The sequence below is a fragment of the Alexandromys fortis genome, unplaced genomic scaffold (genome assembly GCF_014885135.2).
Source record: "Alexandromys fortis isolate MF-2015 unplaced genomic scaffold, M_Fortis_MF-2015_v1.1 scaffold_171, whole genome shotgun sequence".
Taxonomy (NCBI): Eukaryota; Metazoa; Chordata; class Mammalia; order Rodentia; family Cricetidae; genus Alexandromys; species Alexandromys fortis.
In genome coordinates this window covers 3,067,781-3,088,067 of record NW_026068066.1, presented here as the reverse complement: position 1 = coordinate 3,088,067, position 20,287 = coordinate 3,067,781, and the positions used below count along the sequence as shown (strand labels likewise).

The 20,287-nt window shown below is 44.1% G+C and overlaps 1 protein-coding gene across 1 annotated transcript in view; it reads right to left on the bottom strand.

Moving 5' to 3' along the window:
• Positions 1-3,490: 3,490 nt before the first annotated feature.
• The window catches only part of Hephl1 (hephaestin like 1), a 55,531-nt gene continuing 38,734 nt past the window's right edge, over positions 3,491-20,287 (bottom strand). The window contains exons 14-20 of the mRNA XM_050120611.1: positions 17,201-17,341; positions 12,855-12,961; positions 11,562-11,784; positions 10,204-10,343; positions 4,379-4,541; positions 3,788-3,859; positions 3,491-3,693 (exon numbers count right to left, since the gene is read on the bottom strand). Coding sequence (XP_049976568.1) covers positions 3,491-3,693; positions 3,788-3,859; positions 4,379-4,541; positions 10,204-10,343; positions 11,562-11,784; positions 12,855-12,961; positions 17,201-17,341 — 1,049 coding nt within the window. The remainder of the gene's footprint in view (positions 3,694-3,787; positions 3,860-4,378; positions 4,542-10,203; positions 10,344-11,561; positions 11,785-12,854; positions 12,962-17,200; positions 17,342-20,287) is intronic.

Sequence of the window (20,287 nt, the reverse complement as noted above, 5' to 3'; positions counted from 1 at the left end):
CAGAACAGATCAATAGTTCTCACTTCCAGGGTCCTTCCATAGCCACCAAAGATACAGACAAAACTGACACTAACAGACAAAATAATTATGTCTCACTATTAATGCTACAAAGCAGAACACCAGAGATGGGACAGAGCAGAAGTTGGGACCACACCGGGGAAGGCAGTCTGGGGAGCTCGTGTCTAAAGTTAAAAAAAAAAAAAAAAAAAACTAAGAAAGAGGAATAGGATCCTAGAGGAAGCAAAGAGAATAAAAATAAAAGTCACAGAGAGGAGCACGTGCAAAGGCCCCGAGGCAAGAAATCCTAGGAGCAGCGCTGATAAAAAGCTGAGCAAAAGAGAACACAGGAAGCTGGAGAGATGGGCGTGGGTCCCACCATGCTGGGTCTCACAGACCTGGGTAAAGAGTCTGGAGCAATTAAAAGTGTGATGGGAAGATGTTAGTATACTCACCAGGGAGTGACCTGATGAGATTTGGAATGGCATAGCAACAGACAACTCTGTGGACGACAGCACATGGAAGACATAAGAATAGCATTGTGCAGGGAGCTGTTGCAATGACCCGTAGACCTGCAATCCTCTGACCACCGCATGCATGTCACGGCACATCCAGCCTACGCCATCACACACACACAGAGGACAGTAATGTTGTCATTTAATTAATAGACAAAGGAGCACAATGGGTCCAGGGGAGGCCAACATTTAGAGGTCAGGAAAGGAGCTAGCCAAAGAGTGAGAAGAAATAGAAATGGCAGAGGAAGGAAGCCTGGGGAGTTGCATCGCAGAGCCAGGGGACTAGAAGGTTGTCCTTCAGGGCTGGAGGTAAGACGAAAGTGGAGAAGCCTCTGAAAAATGTCTTGCAGATGTCTTTTTTTGTTTGTTTGTTTTTTCGAGACAGGGTTTCTCTGTGGCTTTGGAGCCTGTCCTGGAACTAGCTCTGTAGACCAGAGCTGGTCTCGAACTCACAGAGATCCGCCTGCCTCTGCCTCCCGAGTGCTGGGATTAAAGGCGTGTGCCACCATCGCCCGGCTTGCAGAGGTCTTCTTAACGCCACCTGTTTGAGGTGCAGGGCTGGCCTTCCTACCAGTTGGATGATTTCAAGCCCTTGATGTAGCCTAAAGAGTACAAGAGGCGGATGTGGGCGGTTCTCTCCACTTTGAGCTAAGGAGAGACACTGACTTACGAGTTAAGGAAGATTGCTTCTAGCTCTCCATTATTAATGGTGGACATGGCTGACAGCTTAGCTCATAGAACGATATAGATAGAAAAAACTGATAATAGGGGAATAAAAGCCTTCGAGAAAGCAAAAAGAGGGAAGGTCAGGACCGAGTGGAGAGACCCTGGCTCTGTCAGGAGCAAGGACACCTCCTCCATGGTGAGAGAAACGGTGATTATCTCAGGAGGGCGAGTTTGAGAGTCAGAAATGACCACATGGGAGGAGTCATATTGGCTAATATATGATTTTGTTCGCTTTAATGGATACAACTGACATAGTTATAGAGGATAAACATGTAATATAGTTCTGTTCTTCTTTTATAATTTTATCTTTTATTTTATGTGCATTGATGTTTTGCCTGCATGTCTGTCTGTGCGAGGGCATCGGGTTTCGGAGTTACAGACAGTTGCGAGGTGGGTGTTGGGAACTGAACCCGGGTCCTCTGGAAGAGTGGCCCATGCTCTTAACCGCTGAGCCGCCTCTCCAACTTCTATAGTTCTGTTCCGACCACCTTTCAAGTGACAGCTAATTCTGAGTGGGAAAAAAAAAACAATGCAAATTTGCCATTTTAGAATATATGAAACTTTATTAAAAAGAGAAATAGTGCGACAAAACTACTTTGTGGTTTGTTTTCATTAAAAAAAATGAAAAAGGAAAAAGGACTTTGACAACTAAGCAAGTTTTTGACTTACTAAAGGATAGCCGTAGGAGCCCACTGTACTTCCCATGTAATCGCTCAGCCTGCCATGCATGAACTCCAATAAGCCACAAAATCACACTGGCAGTGTTAGCAGGTCAGGTTCAAAGTCGTGTGGACGCCCTGTTTGACAGGGCGTTCAAGCAGACTACAACAGAATTAGCAGAAGCATCTGGCTTATATAAGACTGGTTTCTATCAATTTCCCCTCACCAAGAAGATTAAAATAAAGCACAAGAGATCCCTTCACCCGAGTGTTTATTAGGCCCTACTCGTTCACCTGGACACTCAAGTGACCCACTGCTAAGGCAGGTCTAACATCATGTGTCTGGCCACGGCATCCCAGGGCAGCTTGTCCTGAGCCAAGGTAGATTCCCAGTCTAGTAATAAACAATGTTGCTTTCATCAATCTTACATCTAACCTTTAGGGTCCCTAGGAGAGGTTGCACTGTGTCCTTTTCTCCATAGTTTTGTTCCTTGTTTCCTGATTGCGTGAGTCTTGGCAGCTATAATACTTATTTCAAAAACTGATCTAATGGTTTAAAAACCACCAGGACACCCCTTTCTAGCTGCCCTCCATCCTCTCAAGGCTATGTCTTTAACAAGCATGGAATACAGGATTTTAAGAGATTTTCCAGCCAGTCAGTCTCATTGATGTATGCCTCCTGCCGTCCCTCACATGATGAAACTGTAACTTTCACAGAAAATGGAGATGTGGAAAAATGCCCCCCAAATGAATGAAAAGTCAGACTGAGGGTTCAAGCCCTGACAGGGAGTCTCTGGCTTACAGTGAAGAAGCCAAGAATGCTCCTTCACTGAATCTAGCCCTCCCTCATCCTGAAATAAGAACCCTCTAGTTGAGTTGTGAAAATAGACGAAGCCACGGAGACACATGGTAAAAATGTAGCATGAAGTGAATTGTAAACGTTCAAGTATTCCTACAGGTTGGATTAAAAACAGCAGCAATGAAATAAATAACCTTATAACTTTGGCTTGTATCACAGACAATGCACAGGCTCTCTGCATCAAAGGGGAAAGGCCTGGAGAGCTACTGGAAGCCTCAGAGAGACTCATGTGGTCCAAGCTCATACTGACTTGCACATTCCCACCAGCTCTTCAGAAAGTTGTTCACCCTGGAACAGCTGAGGGGATGATTTCACATGTCAGTGCGATTCTAGACAGACAGATGTCTGAGGCTCTCTCGTACCCCCTAGGAGCTTCCCATCTAGAAACCTTGGTGACTAGCTGAGGAATCACCATTCGATTTAAAGCCATGAAAGTATCTCTCAGAGGGTATCCCCCCCCCCCCGAGTGAGTTGTGCACAAAACAGACTGGTGGCTGGCACTTCTCAAGCCAGTGCATTCTCCTTTTTTATGTATTTTCTACCTGAGAATCATTCACAGCCGTTAAAATAAATAAATAAATAAACGCACATTGCTTTAGATGGCATTCCAGAGGCTCAGAAGCCTGATCTAGGATACAGTGTCAAAGTTCCTTGGTGAACAATGCATCATCGGTCCAGTGTCCCTGTGGCCAGTCACAGAGCCTGACCACTCTCTGCCGAGAAGGCCTGAGCATTCACAGAGCGTCTGTGGGGAGTGCACAGGACTGGACTTCCCTGTAAGCTGTCTGCCTTCTTGCAGAGCGAAGTCTGAGGGAGAGAATCACAGTGGCGACCAGAAGGAGGAGACCCAGGATGAAGAGGATGACCAGGGCTGCCTTGGCTCCTCTTGGGCGCAGATTCTTGCCAAAGAAATAGAGGTCTTCTTTGCCAGGTTGTTCTGTGAGAGAAGGAAGTGAGGCATCAGGTACTTGCCTCCCACAAGTAGTCAAACACTGGGATACACACATAGGGTTTGGAGAAGGTGTCCTTACCTTTGGAGGGCACTGTGACTGCATGGGATCCTGCTCCAGAAGGGGACTTGGTAGAATATGGAGTCCTGTTGTCTGGACAAAATAAATACACACATGCATACATACATACATGCATACATATATGTGCATTTGTGTGTATAAATGTTTATAAATAGAGATCCTTTTCATGGTACATGAAAGCCATGTCTTTGGACCAGTAAGGGCTTTACCCCCACCCCATTTCTGTGGTCTTTCTTTAATACCTACTGGACTGTTTAACAGCAGTATCAAGTGCCACCTTCTCCACTTTTTGAGTATCTGCTTATCCACTGAGATCCCTCTTTAGATTATAGCATCTTATGCCTTGGCTCATGCCCCAGTCTATCAAACATGCCCTCCTCCTCTGCCTCCTCCTCTTCCTGCCTCTGGACCCTGTATTCTGCACTCCGTTTCTGCATATCTTTCTCCATGTGGTTACACGTTCACTTATTTGTCTCTCTTACTTGACTCTGAGCCCCTTGGGGTCTGTACCTGTTTTTTTCCTCATGCCTCCTGTTTTCCAGGTCTATGGGAGGATTGGTGCCATGAACTGGCATCACTGACAGACAGTACCTATGTTCCTAAGGACAGTGTAGGTGGTCTCCATGCCGGCATGAATGTGGTCAGATACATGGCAATGCAGCAGCCATGTCCCTGGGTGATCAGCAAACAGCTCAATGGTTTGAAATGTCCCAGGGAAGAGATCATACACATCTTCTCGGTAGAAATTATCTATCTGCAAACATCAAAAGACATGGCCTGTGACTTCTTTTGTTCAGCATGGTAAGAAGAAAAAGAAGAGTGAAGAAACTCAGTAAGTAGAAGGAAGGAATTAAAAAATAGCGAAAGTCAAGAAAAGCAAGAACAGAGCACAAAAGAGATGAAGAAAGGTAAAACTGCTTTTTTCTTAACAGATCAATTTGATAAATTTGCAGTGATGACCATCCACAATGGCCCTAACACTGCAGTATAAAACAAGGCCAGTACAGAGCAAACTGACCCAGAAAAAAATGACACAGAAACAGCATTCAAAGCACAGGTGTAACCAGGGGCATAAGCACTCTAGTGTGTTTCCCTGGGGGAGGAAAAACTGTACCACCTCATTTAGAACAGTTGGACAGATTCTTATAAAATTAAACACACACTATGGCGCCCAGCATGGGGCCTGAATTTCACATAGGGCCTGAGAAAATGGAAAAACACAAAAACAGATATGGCTCCTTTGAGAGGTGTTGCTGTGCAGCAGAGCACTTGAGCAGCTAGGGCACTAAGTAGAAACAGCAAGCTAAGTAAAAATGTGCCATAGTATGATCAGCAACTTCCTAGAGCAGCTCCCAATTAAACAAGTCTCCCAGTTAAACCAAACCCATGGGCTTAAGGTTCAGCACTCAAGGACCCAAGGAGTGGGCAGAGCCAACCACTAGAGTCATAGGGAGGAGGGTTTGATGCTGCTTAGTAGTTTAAGGCTTGGCTCATGAGATCAGAGAATGTTACAAATATATAGTAAAACAGGTCCAGACCATCAGAACCTTCAAACAGGTTACACTGTTCATGGGTTCTTAAGAAAGAAAAGAAAATGGTACAGACAATCTTAGGAAGAAAAATAGTTTTAAAATAATTACCTAAAGTCTTTAAATAAATAATAAAGTAATATATAAAAAAGAATAAGCTATATAAAGATAGAAAATACACAGGGCATCTGGATCCTGAATGGTGTTTTGTTGACCTTGAATTTTTTGAATGCTGATCAGTGAATGACAACTTTTGAGAGACACTGGATTGTAAAAGGAACTGTTGAATTAAAGCAGCTTAGATACTTCATGGATGTCTTAACTTTAAAATGGAATTCAGAAAATATGTTGCATTGGGGGAGAGGTTGTGCTCTTGTTTCCGTAAGAAATAAAAGGCTATGAATGTTTTTAGATTAATAGAGACCAGATTTGATTGGAGGAGACCCCCTGAAAATATTGCTACAGACATTAAGAAATAAACCTAGAAAATCTACAATATAGGTGATGTATATGCTGATCTCTTGGCATAGGATCTCTAAGACATAGATCTCTAAGACATAGATCTCCAAGGCAAGATAAGACATGGTAAGTCTTGTTGGGCACAGAATCCTCATGACTTATTATTACATATGACATAGATAGACGTTTGGTTATATACCAAACAACTTACAAAGTTAACATAAAACAAAAAAATCTTTGACTGTCTTATGTACAATGTACAGTCCATACTTGTGTTAATGAAGACAGTTATGTTCCCTTTGAAAGTTTGTGTGTTTTCAGAGTAAGAGGAACAGACACCATGAAACTGGGTGACTCAGGTGATCCAGCCTCTCAGAGTGTCTCTGTTGATGATTCTTCAAGGCTGCTAGCTGAGATGGTTCAGCCTCACAGACTATTCTAGTAAGGACTTCACATAAGACTTGTACTTTCCCATTATACAAAGACTAGATAACAAAATGTTATAGCTAGTTTTCTTAGGAGTTGACCATTTCCTCAATTTTCTCAGGGTTTTCTGGAGATGCCATCATTCCCAGACAACAGGAAGCAGTCTAGAGAATTCAACACCCATATTCCCAAGAGGAGGGGTGGGTGGTATTTGGTCATTTGGTGGTTTATGGATATTTGTCATCCTTCAGTGGGGATATAGGAATATAAGATAAAAAACAACTATTTATCTCAAATATTTTATGCTGTTATGAATATATATATGTACAAATTTAAGGTTATTTTTGTTATACCATATGTTTCTACTCTTATTTAAGGTATTGTAGCTATGCAACTCATTTAAAAGTGTAATATAATGCTCTAGTCCTTAAAAGCCATTATTATAAACTGTTTATGACAATTAAAAATGCAGGGTAGTAGTTAGTCCTCGATAACATCAAAACTGTAGTCATGTTAGTCATGTTTTTAAGGTTAAATGGATATATTTTAGATAAATAGCTGAGCTTCAAATGCTTCAGAGACCTATATAATATGGCATTTAAGATGTTTAATAATCTAAGGCTTTTTGTGATAGTGAGACACATCTGCTCCTGGCAGCGACAATCTACTTCATAAAAGAATGATGAGTGTCAAAGACTCTCCAGTCAGCCAGCTGCATTTATCATTTCTATAGTTAAAGAAATTGCTTGCTCTGCATTTCTTGTTTACTCAGGTAATATTAAATCTTTCTTGTGTCTCTGATGGAGTTGAAGACTAGATAGTTATAGTTTTCCATGTTACCAAATTCAGAAAAGAAACTTACGTAGGAGATGTAACGTTTATTAGATTAAGAAGCATAAAAGCTTAAATTGTTTATCTAAGAAAATGTTTTAAGGTTTAAAATGATAATATTGGGTTGGCAATACAAGTTAGGATAGGAAGTAAATTTGGTACATAACTTTGGACTCACCAAGATCGGATAGATAATGGAGTACTTTCTCAGAATTTGCTAAATGCAAATGAGCTGGATATTGTAAGTGTAAATTCTTATTTGATAATTGCTCTTATTGTATATAGTTTTACTGTGTTAAAGCTAAATGTTTCTTTTTGTTTAGACAAAAGGGGGAAATGTTGTAGAATATCTATTTAATTATGTAAAGATGTGTTACATTTGTTTATGTAGCAGAATATTTATTTAATTATACAAAAATGTGTTGGATTTAACTATGTAGAGATGTGTTGCTGTTTTACCTTGACTGCCTAAGGTACCTGATTGGTCTAATAAAAAGCCAAATAGCCAAAGGTGAGGGAGGAGGTATAGGCGGAACTTCTGATCAGGGAGACTAAGTAGGAGGAGGAATTTAGGCTCCAGGAAGAAAGAAAAGGAGATACCAGGGCCCAGCCAGACATGGAGAAATCAACAAAGTAGGACATACAGAATGAAACAAAAGTAAAAAGCCCCAAGGCAGAACGCAGATGAAGAGAAACATGTTAAATTAAGTTAAACATGTGGGACAAACCTAGGCTAGGCTGAGCATTCATAATTACTAAGTTTCCATGTCTTTATTTGGGAGTTGGTTGGTGGCCCAAAAAAAATCCAACTCCACCTTTACCACGTGGCTTAGAGACTCAGCACATTTTGTCTAGGAAATAAAGACTTGGATTCATGCATAAATGTGTGCATCTATTTACAGTGACTTTGACTCTCCTTGGAGACCCCCTCATGGTTCTCATCGGGAAAATTAATACATGGCACTGTGTCCTCATGATGGACTGCAACTCTGTAAAACAAAGTTGTCACATGTACGAGATGCATGAGACCCAGCACCTGTGCTAACAAAACAGGCAGACGTGAGATACTGCTTGACTTCTACACAAGAATATTGAAACTCTAGGAATATGTGTGCCATGATTAATAAAAACCCAGAGACAAATATTGGGGTTCAATCTGAAGGTCAGAAAAACAAAACAGCCAGCCTCTGGCTCTTACCTCAGTCTCAGTCTGAAATGGCGATCCTGCCTCCAGGAATCTCAGAATGAGACTGAGAGCTGTCTCCGCCATTTTATATTCCTCGTAGGGCTGGGATTAAAGGCCTATACCACTACCGCCCAGTTTCTATGGCAAACTAGGGTGGCTACTGGGATTAGAGGTATGTGTCACCACTGCCTGGTCTGTAAGGCTGATCAGTGCAGCTATTTTACTCTCTGAACTTCAGATAAGCTTTCTTTACTAAAATACAAATGAAATATTACTACAGATATAGTCTGTGAAATTTATTTTAATTTCATTTTAGAGTTTAACATCTGTATGTGTGCACGTGTGTGCGTGTGTTTATGTATGTGCATGTATGTTCATAAGAATGTCGTAGTGCATGTGTGGAGGTCAGAAGACCACTCTAGGGGCTTGCACCGTCGATCCTGAGGGCCAAACTCAGGTCATCAGCCTAGCAGGACAAGCACCTTTGCCTGATGGGCCATATGGAAGGCCTAGGAAGAGGAATCTTTTGTTGCAGTTTGGGAGGCTGGGAGCCCAGGATGAAGAGGCCTGACCTGGTAGGTGCTTCTTTGCTGCACTGTCCCGTGGCTAAAGGCACAAGGACACAATGCAGAGAGCAGCAATTCAAGTTTGCAGCCTCGGCAACATGACGGGCATCTCTCTATTCATGAGAATTCCAGCCTGAAATGGATCCCAGTCATCAGGCCCCACTTGCCCACACAGATGGGACTTGGGATCAAGTCTCCAACATGTGATTTGGGGGGAAGCACATTCAGATCATAGCAGAGACAGAAATAGAATGGTGTTAGCCAAATGTTCACCCTGGATGCTGAAGCAACCTCCAGGGGTAGTGGGGAGGGGAGAGGTGGGTGTGATGGGGGTTCTCTGCTTTAATTGCTGGCTAGATCACTGTGCTAACAACAACAACAAAAAGAATCTTACAGTAAGTGGAATTTTATGCACTGTGAATTATTAAATTTTGGTTTTAAACAAACATAATGCATAGATGAGCTTTTTATAATGTTATGATTTTTTTACTTAACATTTAAAATATGTTTTGAAAAATGAACTTTCTGAAAACTCTTCAACCTGTGACATCTAATCACTGTTGGCAACACCTGATTGCTCTGAAACAGACATTTCAGTAGATTATTGCTGACTCCTCTACACTAGCATGGGCTGGTTCTGCTGCCTCTTGTAGGAAGCACCAGAACCCGAGATGTTTATAGACTTTATCCCTAAACATTGATTCATCAGGTCTGGGGTGAGGCGTGTTCTTTAAACAGCTCCAAAGGTGATTCTACCGTGCGGTCAGCATTGCTCACATGGCAGAAGGTCGCACGCGGTGAATCCCAGCTCTCGGACAAAAGTCAAGATGAAGCTGCCTAAGCTGGAGCTCAAAAGATCTCTTTTACTAGACAGGGCTGTTTTATTATCTGGTCAAGGAGAACAAGAGGTAGAGATGGCAGGGAAGGGAAAGAAATAAGGGGGGAGCGGTAGGGGAGAGGAGAGGAGGAGAAGGGATGGGAGAGGAGGGGAGGGAAAAGAAGAGAAAGGAAGGGACAGGAAGGGACGGGAAGGGAAGGGAAGGGAAGGGAAGGGAAGGGAAGGGAAGGGAAGGGAAGGGAAGGGAAGGGAAGGGAAGGGAAGGGAAGGGAAGGGAAGGACCAGGGAAAGCCCCAAACACATGGGAGTTCATAAACAGTGTTAACAGCACACTCCACATTGCTCACAATTATGGCCAGACTACTGATGGCAAAACTCTCATCTGAAACTCAGAGAGGTTGGTGGTTTATGAGAAATGATGTAGACATAAACATTAAGAAACATACCAGGAGAAGGGTGTAGCCACTCTGTTCTGGTCTCGAATGAGTCCCTCTTGGCCTTATCGACAGCTAACCCCCTTCCTCTCAGAAAATACCCTAACTGTTCCCTCAGTCTCCCCCGAACACTTTCCCAATACTTACCTTGAACAGAAAGCTCTCTGCATGGTAATGGATGGTGTGTATGTCCACTTCGCTTCCTATTCCCAGCAAATACCAGTTAGTCATTGTGTCTTCTGTCATTATGAGACCAGGAAGGTTTCCAAATATCTTGCCATTAATGGCTAAGAAGATGAAAATAAGATAGCCTCAGGACAGGTACCCTTCACCCCAATGGTAGAAATGGTTCAAGGTCTAGGCTATTCGTATTTGTATCTGCCAGACAGATGGGAGCCGGCCTCCCTCATGTGTCAATGACCCTACCGTTCTAGATCCAGGACTCAGATAACCACACAATCTTCACATGAAGGGATATGGGAAAGAAACATTTCAGTTTTTCTTTCAGAATTGCATCGCAAGTAACATGGTGCTTGTCATTTACTCCACAGTCCTCTTCGGGAAGCCAACTGCAAGAGTGCTGGGGAGAAGCCAGATTTAGATTTCTCCCATTCTATACACGAGCGAACCAAGCCACAAAGAAACTAGCACATACATGTGTGTGCAAAACATATGTGTATAAATATATATAAGTTATATATATGCATATAAATATATATAAATAAATCACACACACACACACGTACATGCTGAATCCATGTCTACTGTGCTCTTAATGCTTCGCTTTCTGAGAACAAGAATAAGCCCAACTGAGTCTCTTAAAAGGGCACGAGGCAGGCTGCACAGGCCTCACTGTGAGCTAAGCAGGCTGAGCTTGCGGTGCTGCCTCCGCCCTCTGCTTCCTACCAGCCTTCCAGTCTGTGTACCATGACATAGCCAAGTCAGGAGCTCTACTTGCTGCAAGCTGAGAACATGCTGAGGGGCTGCAGAGATGGGTGAGAAAGAGTGTCTGGATGGGAGATCCTGCCACGGAATTCTACTCCGCAGAAACCTGGAGCAAGGTCCATCTTTAAATGCAGATCTTGGTGAGAGAGAGTGGGTGTGTCCTTGCACACACGTCACTCCTGCCCAAACTATCAAAAAGTGAGCTTCTTTAAGTGGCACCCAATTCAGTAACACACCCACATGAAATAAAATTTGTGAGTGACATTTCATCTACCAAAGAATTAATCCAAATCCTTAATTTTGACCACACAGATGCGTGATGGATTCACATTTAAACTTATCAATAAGTGATAATTGGATCTTTTAAAAAGTGACTTCTTCACAGCCTCCAGTCTCAGCGGCAGTTAAGACTAAACAAAAGGCGCAGACCTCAGAGGTGAGGCTGGTTCACACAGAGGGCTCTCAGCAGGTGTCCCTGGAGGAGAGGAGATTCAGAGGCGTGGCCTGGGTCTCAACAAAGGCCTGTCTCAGCAGCTGTCTCTCTTTAAATGCTCGCATACCGTGCATTTTGTTGCTCTCTTCAAAATCATCTGTGCGCCTGAAATCCCGTGGATCTTTGTTGAGATACTTCTTAATATTGTCATCCAGATACCACGATTCATTCTCTTCAAACACCAGGAACAAGAGAGCAAACTCGTAGTCCACGTCACTTCTTCTTCCCTTCTCATTCAGTACCCCTTCTCGGCAGGTGATGAGAGGCCCCATCAAGCCACTGTATGTGTCCTGGATGGATAAAATGACCAACGTCGATGAGCAATTAAATGTGACACCCTTGTAGCGTGGACACCACCTGCTCGCTCGCCCTGGCTCATTCCATCACTGTACTCCGTATATTTGAGATGCATAATTGAATCATCAAATAAGTTTTCCATGCTGCTCATGTATAAACACACTTTTCCAAATGGCCTGTGGGCTGATCTCCTGAACTCCAAGAATTAATTCCTAATATCTAAGGTGCTGCTGAGAGAGCAGAAGCTGAAGAGAACGCCTGACTTTAACAACGATTACATTTTGCATAGAATATGACTCTGGTTTGGGCTTTGGTTTATGTCATTTGATTAAACGCTACTGCAGCTTTACATACAACAGGTTCATAACTCAAAGTCGGCATTGAATCTTTGCTATTTATTTCTCAGACTATTTATGATCCAAAGATTCTGCAGTTTTAGTTAATCATGGGGTGTCTTCTATCCCTGAACCCCAACCATTCTTCTAATATGAGCAGCCTGAGAGATGACTCAGCCAGGAAAGACCTGCCACCAAGCCTAGTGACCCAAGCCTTATCCCTGGGACCCACAAAGTAGAAGTAGAGAACCTACTTCTTTGTTGTGCTCTGACCTTTACGTATGTGCTGTGCCATGTGCATGTGTTTATACACACATGCATAAATGTAATTAAAAGGAAAAGATTTCACACCTCCCAAATCAAAAACAAAATCTATTGTGGGACACTTGTTTCCTTCCAAACTAGCATATTCTCATGTGATTCAGATTATCTTGGAGGTTCTATACTTGGAAATTAAATAGTATTTCATTTGTGTATTCCTATACCAGCAGTTAGAAAACTTGAAATAGTTATTAAGTATTATATACTAGGTTGGTTTTTTTTTATGCTTTGTGGGTCATACTGCCTCTGTTACACCCATGGGTGGTACTGATGGGTAGATGCAGCTGGATTTGGCTAGTGGACTATTGTTTGAGACCCTGTTCTGTGCCATGCCCCCTTTACATGTGCCCACAGGATAGGAGTGGCTTCAACCTTGCAACCAGCCCGGTTCCTCTTTTCCACCTTACCTTCACAAAGTTTGCTGTGGAATAGTATACCCATGGGATACAATTAGGATCAGAGGGTCCAGGACCTGACCTCTTGGGGACATTCCATCTGTAAGTTTTTATTTCTCCTGCCATTAAATAGAAAATCGAAATTGGTTATTAGATTTACCTGAAGAACTACACACAGATCTTTATACGCTCTAGTTAGTGGAGATAATTTCTCGCTTGCCAGACATGTTCTTACTAACATCATTCACACCTGATTCCTACGGTCTCGAACTGGTAGAGCATCTCTGTGGTTTCCCTTAGGTTTGTTATTTCTATTGTTGACCAACATTCAGCATGTAAAGATGTATTTCGCACTCCACTATTCATTCTGCTTGACTTTGGCACACCTTGTCCTCCAGGGTCCCCATCTTTGCCACTGATATGGTGATGATTAACCCTGATTGCCAGCTTGAGAGGCTCTCCAGTCACCTAGGACAGTGCAGGCGCATCTAAGGCACCTGATCTAGTTAGACCCTGTGCTCTATGATCTAGATAACAAGTTACCCACGTCAGGGTAGCCGTTGAGCTTATCTGGGAGGAAAAATCTTGATTTGGTTAACTGAGGTGGCCCTGTCCCATGGGATGGGATCCTAGACAGAATAGAAAGGGGGCAAGCTGAGAACCAGCATCCATCTCTCTGGACCACTGATGAGAGATGACTCACCACCTCACGTCCCTGCTACCCTGACTCGACAGGAACTGTGACCTGGAACTCTTTCTTCCTTAAGTTTCTTTGTGAGAGTCTTTGAAGAGTGGCAGAGTCTTGCCATATAACCTGGGATGTCCTCAAACTCACAATCCTCTTGTGTTGGCTTCTCAACTGCTTAGCATGTACTGCACATCTGACTGGAACTTTCTGTTTAACTGATATTTGACAAACTACTTAATTTCACTGATTTAAAGTTTCCTTATGAGTATACTAGGTTAGTCTCCATATTTTGAGATTTTTTAAAGGATTAATTGAAATTATGTAATTAAATACACGGAGACAGTGTTTCATACTCTGGGTGGTTAATAAATGTTAAATTTTTTGTTTGTGTTTTTGTTTTCTGAAACAAAGCCTCCCTGTATAGCACCGAGTAAAGACAGAGCAGCAGGAAACAGGGAACAGAGAAGGGAACAAAGCCCCCTCAGTCCCATGGTTTCATGTATGAAACAACAAACTTGTATGATCAACAAAACCCACTATGTAGGCCCACTTGGCGGAATCCATACTAAGTTTTCTGAGAGATAGCTCAAACAAGAGGGTGACCAGCTAACGAGCCAGGCTTAAGGATGTCTTAAACTCTATGACCTTTGAATATCCTTATCAGTACCCCTCATAAACCACACACCACCTTTCGGTTTCATCTACAAACTGAGAGGAAGTTCTCTACAGTGAGAGAACTGAGTAAGCAGGATCACTGTAAACTGAATCTTTAAACTTTGCTTAATCTTTGAACCTGGTTGTAAATTACAATGTTTGGACAATGTGACATCAGAGGCTACAAAACCATGTGCACAGCGAGGGCTAAGATACTTCAGTGTGAGCCTATCTCCTGAGAAGCCCAGCCTAACCTCTCGGCAATGGCTAAGATACTTCAGTGTGAGCCTATCTCCTGAGAAGCCCACCCCAACCCCTTGGGTGTGTGTGGCCCTCTTCTTTATAAACTCTAATTTTGCTTCCTGCTGATGCCTGCTACACCCACATGGAGGCTTCTGGAAAGGACTCCTCCTTGAGCTACGTAGGCAACAGTGTCTCATCAGGGGTAAGAGGTCAACAGGCCTCATCTCCCACTGTTTCTGACAGACTAAACTAGCCCCAGCCTCGAGGACTCTCACCTGACCCTCCTGAGTACTCATAGGCACACACCACCACACCTAGCTGACTTTTTTATGCTCTAAAAACAAGTGTACACACCCACTATGAGTAGGCACCATATCTATACATCGCTGGGGCTGACCCAGGATCATTCCCTGAATCAATATATTCATATTAACTAGCATGGTAGCCACATTGCAGAAGATTCAACTGGAAGCATGTTCTAAGTCATGAGCTCCTTGGACTATCTACACCCCCATCCCATCTGATCGGAACGACGAACCGTTGCCTTAGTGTATGTATACAAAGCAAAACAGAAGTGATGATTCGTGGAACTTTTTTTTCTTCTGCTGTTACAGTGGGCAGGGATACAGCTTCAGGTGTGATTCTACGGTCTCTTTGAAGTCCTTTGCCTTGTGAGGGACTAGACAAAGAGCTGGATTTAGCGTCAGAAAGGCAAGTGGCTGCAGGTGCTCTTTAACCTGGATTAATCTGTTGTTTGCCCAGTGGCAAAGGAAAGGTTTTCGGTAAATGTTTGATGCATGAAGGGCTGTGGTAGTCTGAATGAGAAATGTCTTCTACCTTGTTCCCCATTGGTAAGACTGTCTGGGGAGTCATGGACCCTTCAGGAGGTGGCTCTTGCTGAGAAGTACATCTCTGGGGGTGGGCTTTGAGAGGTCATAGTCTCACCCCACTTTCAGCTCTGTCGCTTGTGTTTGAAGTGGGAATTCTCAACTTCCCATTCCAAATGTCTGAAGCCTCCTCTGACATTACGGAGCTTTCCCCTTAGCCCTTCCTTTTCTAGTGCTAAATGTGGCAACAAATAGTAACAAACACTGAAAATAATCGAGAGGGGCTGCTTACTTTTCAGTTTAAAAACGTATTTGTTATCGCTGTATGTGTGTATATGTACGTGATGACGTGTGTGAGAGTACAGGTGGTGTGTGTCACGGCACGCATTGGTCAGAAGACAACTTTCAGGACTCAGCTCTTGCCTTCCCCTTTATTGAGGCTGGGACTCTCGCTGTCTCTTCTGTGGGACATACTTGAGGCTGCCTGGCCTACAGCTTCTCACTGATTCTCTTGCATCTGCCTCCCATCTCACTGTAGGAGTGTGGGGGATAGCAGATGCACACTGAGTGGGGATAGCAGACACACGCTGAGTGCGGGGATAACAGACACACACCGGGTGCGGGGATAACAGACACACACCGGGTGCGGGGATAACAGACACACACCGGGTGCGGGGATAGCAGACACACACCGGGTGCGGGGATAGCAGACACACACGGCGCACACGGAGTGCGGGGATAACAGACACACACGGAGTGCGGGGATAACAGACACACACGGCGCACACGGAGTGCGGGGATAACAGGCGCACACCGGGTGCAGGGATAACAGACACACACCGGGTGCGGGGACAACAGACACACGCCGGGTGCGGGGATAATAGACACAAACCACTGCATGTAACTTTTCACATGAGTTCCAGGGACTAAGCTCAGGTCAGACTCAACAGACACCAAGGAAGGCAAGCATGTAATGAAAAGATGATCAAAATCATATGCCATTGGGGCACTGCCAGCTAAGGCAGTGAGTCCATACCACCATGTGCCTGTTGGAATGACCAAAGGTTAAGACAGAAAATTCTGGTAAGGATATGGGACAAGAAGGCCCTCTCATTCAAGGTGGGAACAGTGTACAGTCACTTCTGAAGACATTTTGACAGTTTCTTTTAAACTACCACATTCTTACCACACAACCCAGTGGACATATTCCTTAGCATGTACTCAAAGGAGCTGAATATTTATGACCATACATTAACCTTCATGTGAATATTTCCAAAAATTCTCCACCATTTAGAACTTTTTATAATCTATGTTCCTACTCAAATGGCTCATTGTGTCTCCCTTCTCTCCCCTCAGCTCATCTTGGTCACGTCAGAGAACTATGTGGTGAAGGGGTCAGGTCCTGGAGTGAAACAGAGTTGCCACGGTCATTCATCCAGGGCCTGGTCTAGTGATTTGCTATTCTGTGCCTTCATCGTTGGTTGAATGGCCATAGCCATGCGTATTTCATGAGTTGTAAAGGTAAAACGCTCCATTTTAACATACTCGGATGGGATGCATCTTCAAATTCGGAACGTGTTATAGTTTAATTGAAAGTGCATTTTCTTTCCTTGTTTTAATAACAGATAAGACAACAATGGACACTATGACTAATGACTTCTGAACTGACAAAATGGTGTCTGCATTGCGGGATTGCTGTTAGGATGGATTGTGGATTTTTTGTTGTTTCTTTTCTGTTCCAAATGTTGAAAATTATCTCTGACCCAAGGTACCGCTCAGTGGGTTCACCATTGGTGTTCCCATTGGATATATGAAGAGCCCATACCCTAGGGACCAGGCTGTGACTAAGACACACCTAGGACATCATTCAAGACCCTCGGAGACCAGAAGAGAAGATCTCTGTGACCTACCTCATCAGGATGCAGCAGACCTTGCGTGTGACTTACCCGGCTGTGTAACAGGCACTTCGAGACGCTTCCCACTATCCGAGTCCTCCACACCCTGGGCTGTGATGGAGTAAGGCCGACTGGCTTTATTCTTGAAGATGATGAGGATGGAGTCCCCCACCTCGGCATGTATCATTGGGCCTAAAGGCAAAACACAGCCAGGACATCACAAATATTATGTCATGCTTAGCAGTGGGGCCAACCTGAGTCCAAATTCTCCCTCCTTCCTTTAACAGAAGGCCTTGGGTGAATAGTGTAATCAGAATCTCAGTTTTCTCGTCTGCAGAATGGGTTCACTAGGCCTACTCCCACAGGACTATTAAATAGCATTGCATGGGCTTTGTAGAGTTTATTTCTCTCAACGAAGCCAAGTATTCAGGAAATGCAGCTTCTTGTTGCTCAGGAGCAGCAGTGTTTCCTTGTAAGCTGTGACCTTCGGATGAGATGTGTCCCCCGTAGTCTTGGTCTCCAGTTTGTGGCACTGTTTGGGAGGTTTAGGTGGTTTAAACTTGCTAGAGTATGTCAGTAGGGATGGACTTTGAGATTAAAATCTCCACATCTCTAGTCTGCTCACACAGTTTGCCCTGTGTCTGCCCTGAAAGATACGAGCTCTCGGCTTCCTGCTCTTGCTGACTCCTGCTGTCTCGCCTCCCTGCTGTGCCAGACCCCTACCCTCTGGAAGCAGAAGCACAGAAAAGCCCATCCTTCTCCAGGCTGTCTTGGTCATGGTGTTTCCACAGGAACAGAAAACTGACTAATGCTAATGCAGTGTGAAACCTTGAGGGATCAAAATCAAAAACCTTGATGGCTTAGTAAATGGGGTTGATATTAATAATGAGCTCCCATGAAACAATGGTAATAAAGGGACTTAGGGTAGCAAAGCCATGTTGCATGTCTGGTGCTGACTCTCGACATGTGGGTCACTAATGCACACCTGGTGCTGACTCTCAACACATGGATATCATGATGGTTAGTTTAAATGTCAACTTGACCCAGCCTAGAATCAGCTGAGAAGGGTCTTGGTGAGGGGTTTTCTAGATCTCACTTGTGCTCTTGTCTGTGGAAGTGGTCTTGACTGCCTTGGCTGACTGAAGAAGACACATCCTGAAAGTGCACAGTTCTGCTCCTTGGTCTGGGGTCCTGGACTGTATGCGAGGAGAAAGCTCCCTGAGCACTCGGCATGTATTCCTTCCTCTCTGCTCTTGAATGTGGAGTGTCTCAGGCTTCTGCTGCTGTGACCTCTCCATCAGATAGACTGTAGATGTGGGTTAACACAAACCCTCGTTTATCTAGGTGGCTTCTGTCAGGTTTTGGTTTCTTCGTTTGTTCTATCACAGCAACAGAAATGAAACTAGGCCTGATGCCCTGAGCACACAATGCTCTCCGGCCTCTCTTGTGGGCTTCTGTGTCCACGCAGAAGGAATTGCCCCTGCAGGAGAGGTTGTGCCTGACAAGCGGTGTCTTCCTCATGCCAAGTGCCTCTTGCTTTGCAGTGCTAGGGAAACACCCCAACAAGATGCAGTGAGGGGCTCACAGTCATCTTCAGACTCCCACTGCAGAAGCATCTCCCACCTGAGCCCTAAGGTTACAGCTTGGGCATTTGGTGTGTTCTATGTTCATCCAGACATATGCCCTTGGAGGGTTAACAGTGTGGCAACACCCATTCATTTGTCACTGAAGCAAGCTACGCCTTTGATCCTGAGAAACACGGATAAAGTCATTAATACATCTGAAGTTTGTTGAACTACGGTTCTCTCCAGAAGCAAAAAGGAACTGCTATGTGTTTAAGCAGTAAGCATGGATATGGATCAGACAGTTTGCACACATTAAAGTCATCACTCACTACTGGTTACCAGTCCACTGCACAAGCCTTACTGGCTAAAAAAGTGTCTTCCAGCTGGCAGTGCAATGTGAGGGGACAGAGCAGTGGTGGACAGAGGTGGACCTGCCTTGTCCCCGCTGAGTTACTGGGAGTCCAGGCCACTCTAAGCTGCAAACAGTGAGGGAGCCTCGCTCTCCACTGGACGATGGCTGTGAACTTGCCCCCGATGTATGTCCCCCATTTCCCATACCAAACAAGCCAGGCTCTTGAGGAGCTCGCCCAGCCCCCTCGGATAGCCCAACCCTTTTCTTTGGAGCTCTGAGAGCACTCACAGGTCCAATGAGTGACTCATGGATTACTCATGTGGAAATGGCAAACAAGCCGAACACGGAGGTGTGGGGGAGGGGAGCACATCATCAATGCCAGGCTGTTATCACAGCCGTCATTGTGATATTGGAAACACCGTGTAACCCACACTCACGAAGCTACCTGTGGTGTAAAAACCAGAGAAGTCTTTCCCAAGTCCTCTAATTTAGTCTTCTGCCTTAAAAATATTCTTTTCAAATGAGGTGGGTCTAATGTCTCCCAGGTGAGGGGAAATGGGGAAGGGAGCTGGAAGGGCATTGTTGATGACCAGTCACACAGCTGGGGCATTGGCCAGCCCAGAGTTTGTGCTTACACATGGTTGGTTGTGAGGTCCATAGGTCAGGTTGAGACCTGTCACTCTTGGCACCCAACACACACTTTATTGTCAAGGTTCTCTGGGGTTGTGAATTGTAAGCTGCTTTTTCTTTGCTTTATGTCTAAAAGCCATTTATAAGTGAGTAATATGATATTTAATTTTCTGGATCTGGGTTATCTCACTCAATATGATGTTTTCTAGATCCATCCATTTGCCTGCAAATTTCGAGATGTCATTTTTTTCTGTTGTGTAGTACTCCATTATATAAATGTACCACATTTTCCTCACTTATTCATTCTTCAATCAAGGGGCATTTAGGTTGTTTCCAGGTTCTGGCTATGACAAACAATGCTGCTATGAACATAGTTGAGCACATGTCCTTGTGGCATGATTGAGCATCCTTTGGGTATATACTTAAAAGTGGTATTTCTGGGTCTTGAGGAAAGTTGTTTCCTTATTTTCTGAGAAATCGCCACACTGACATCCAAAGGGGCTGTACCAGCTTGCACTCCCACCAACAATGCAGAAGTGTTCCCTTTACCCCACATCCTCTCCAGCATAAGTTGTCATCAGTGTTTTTGAT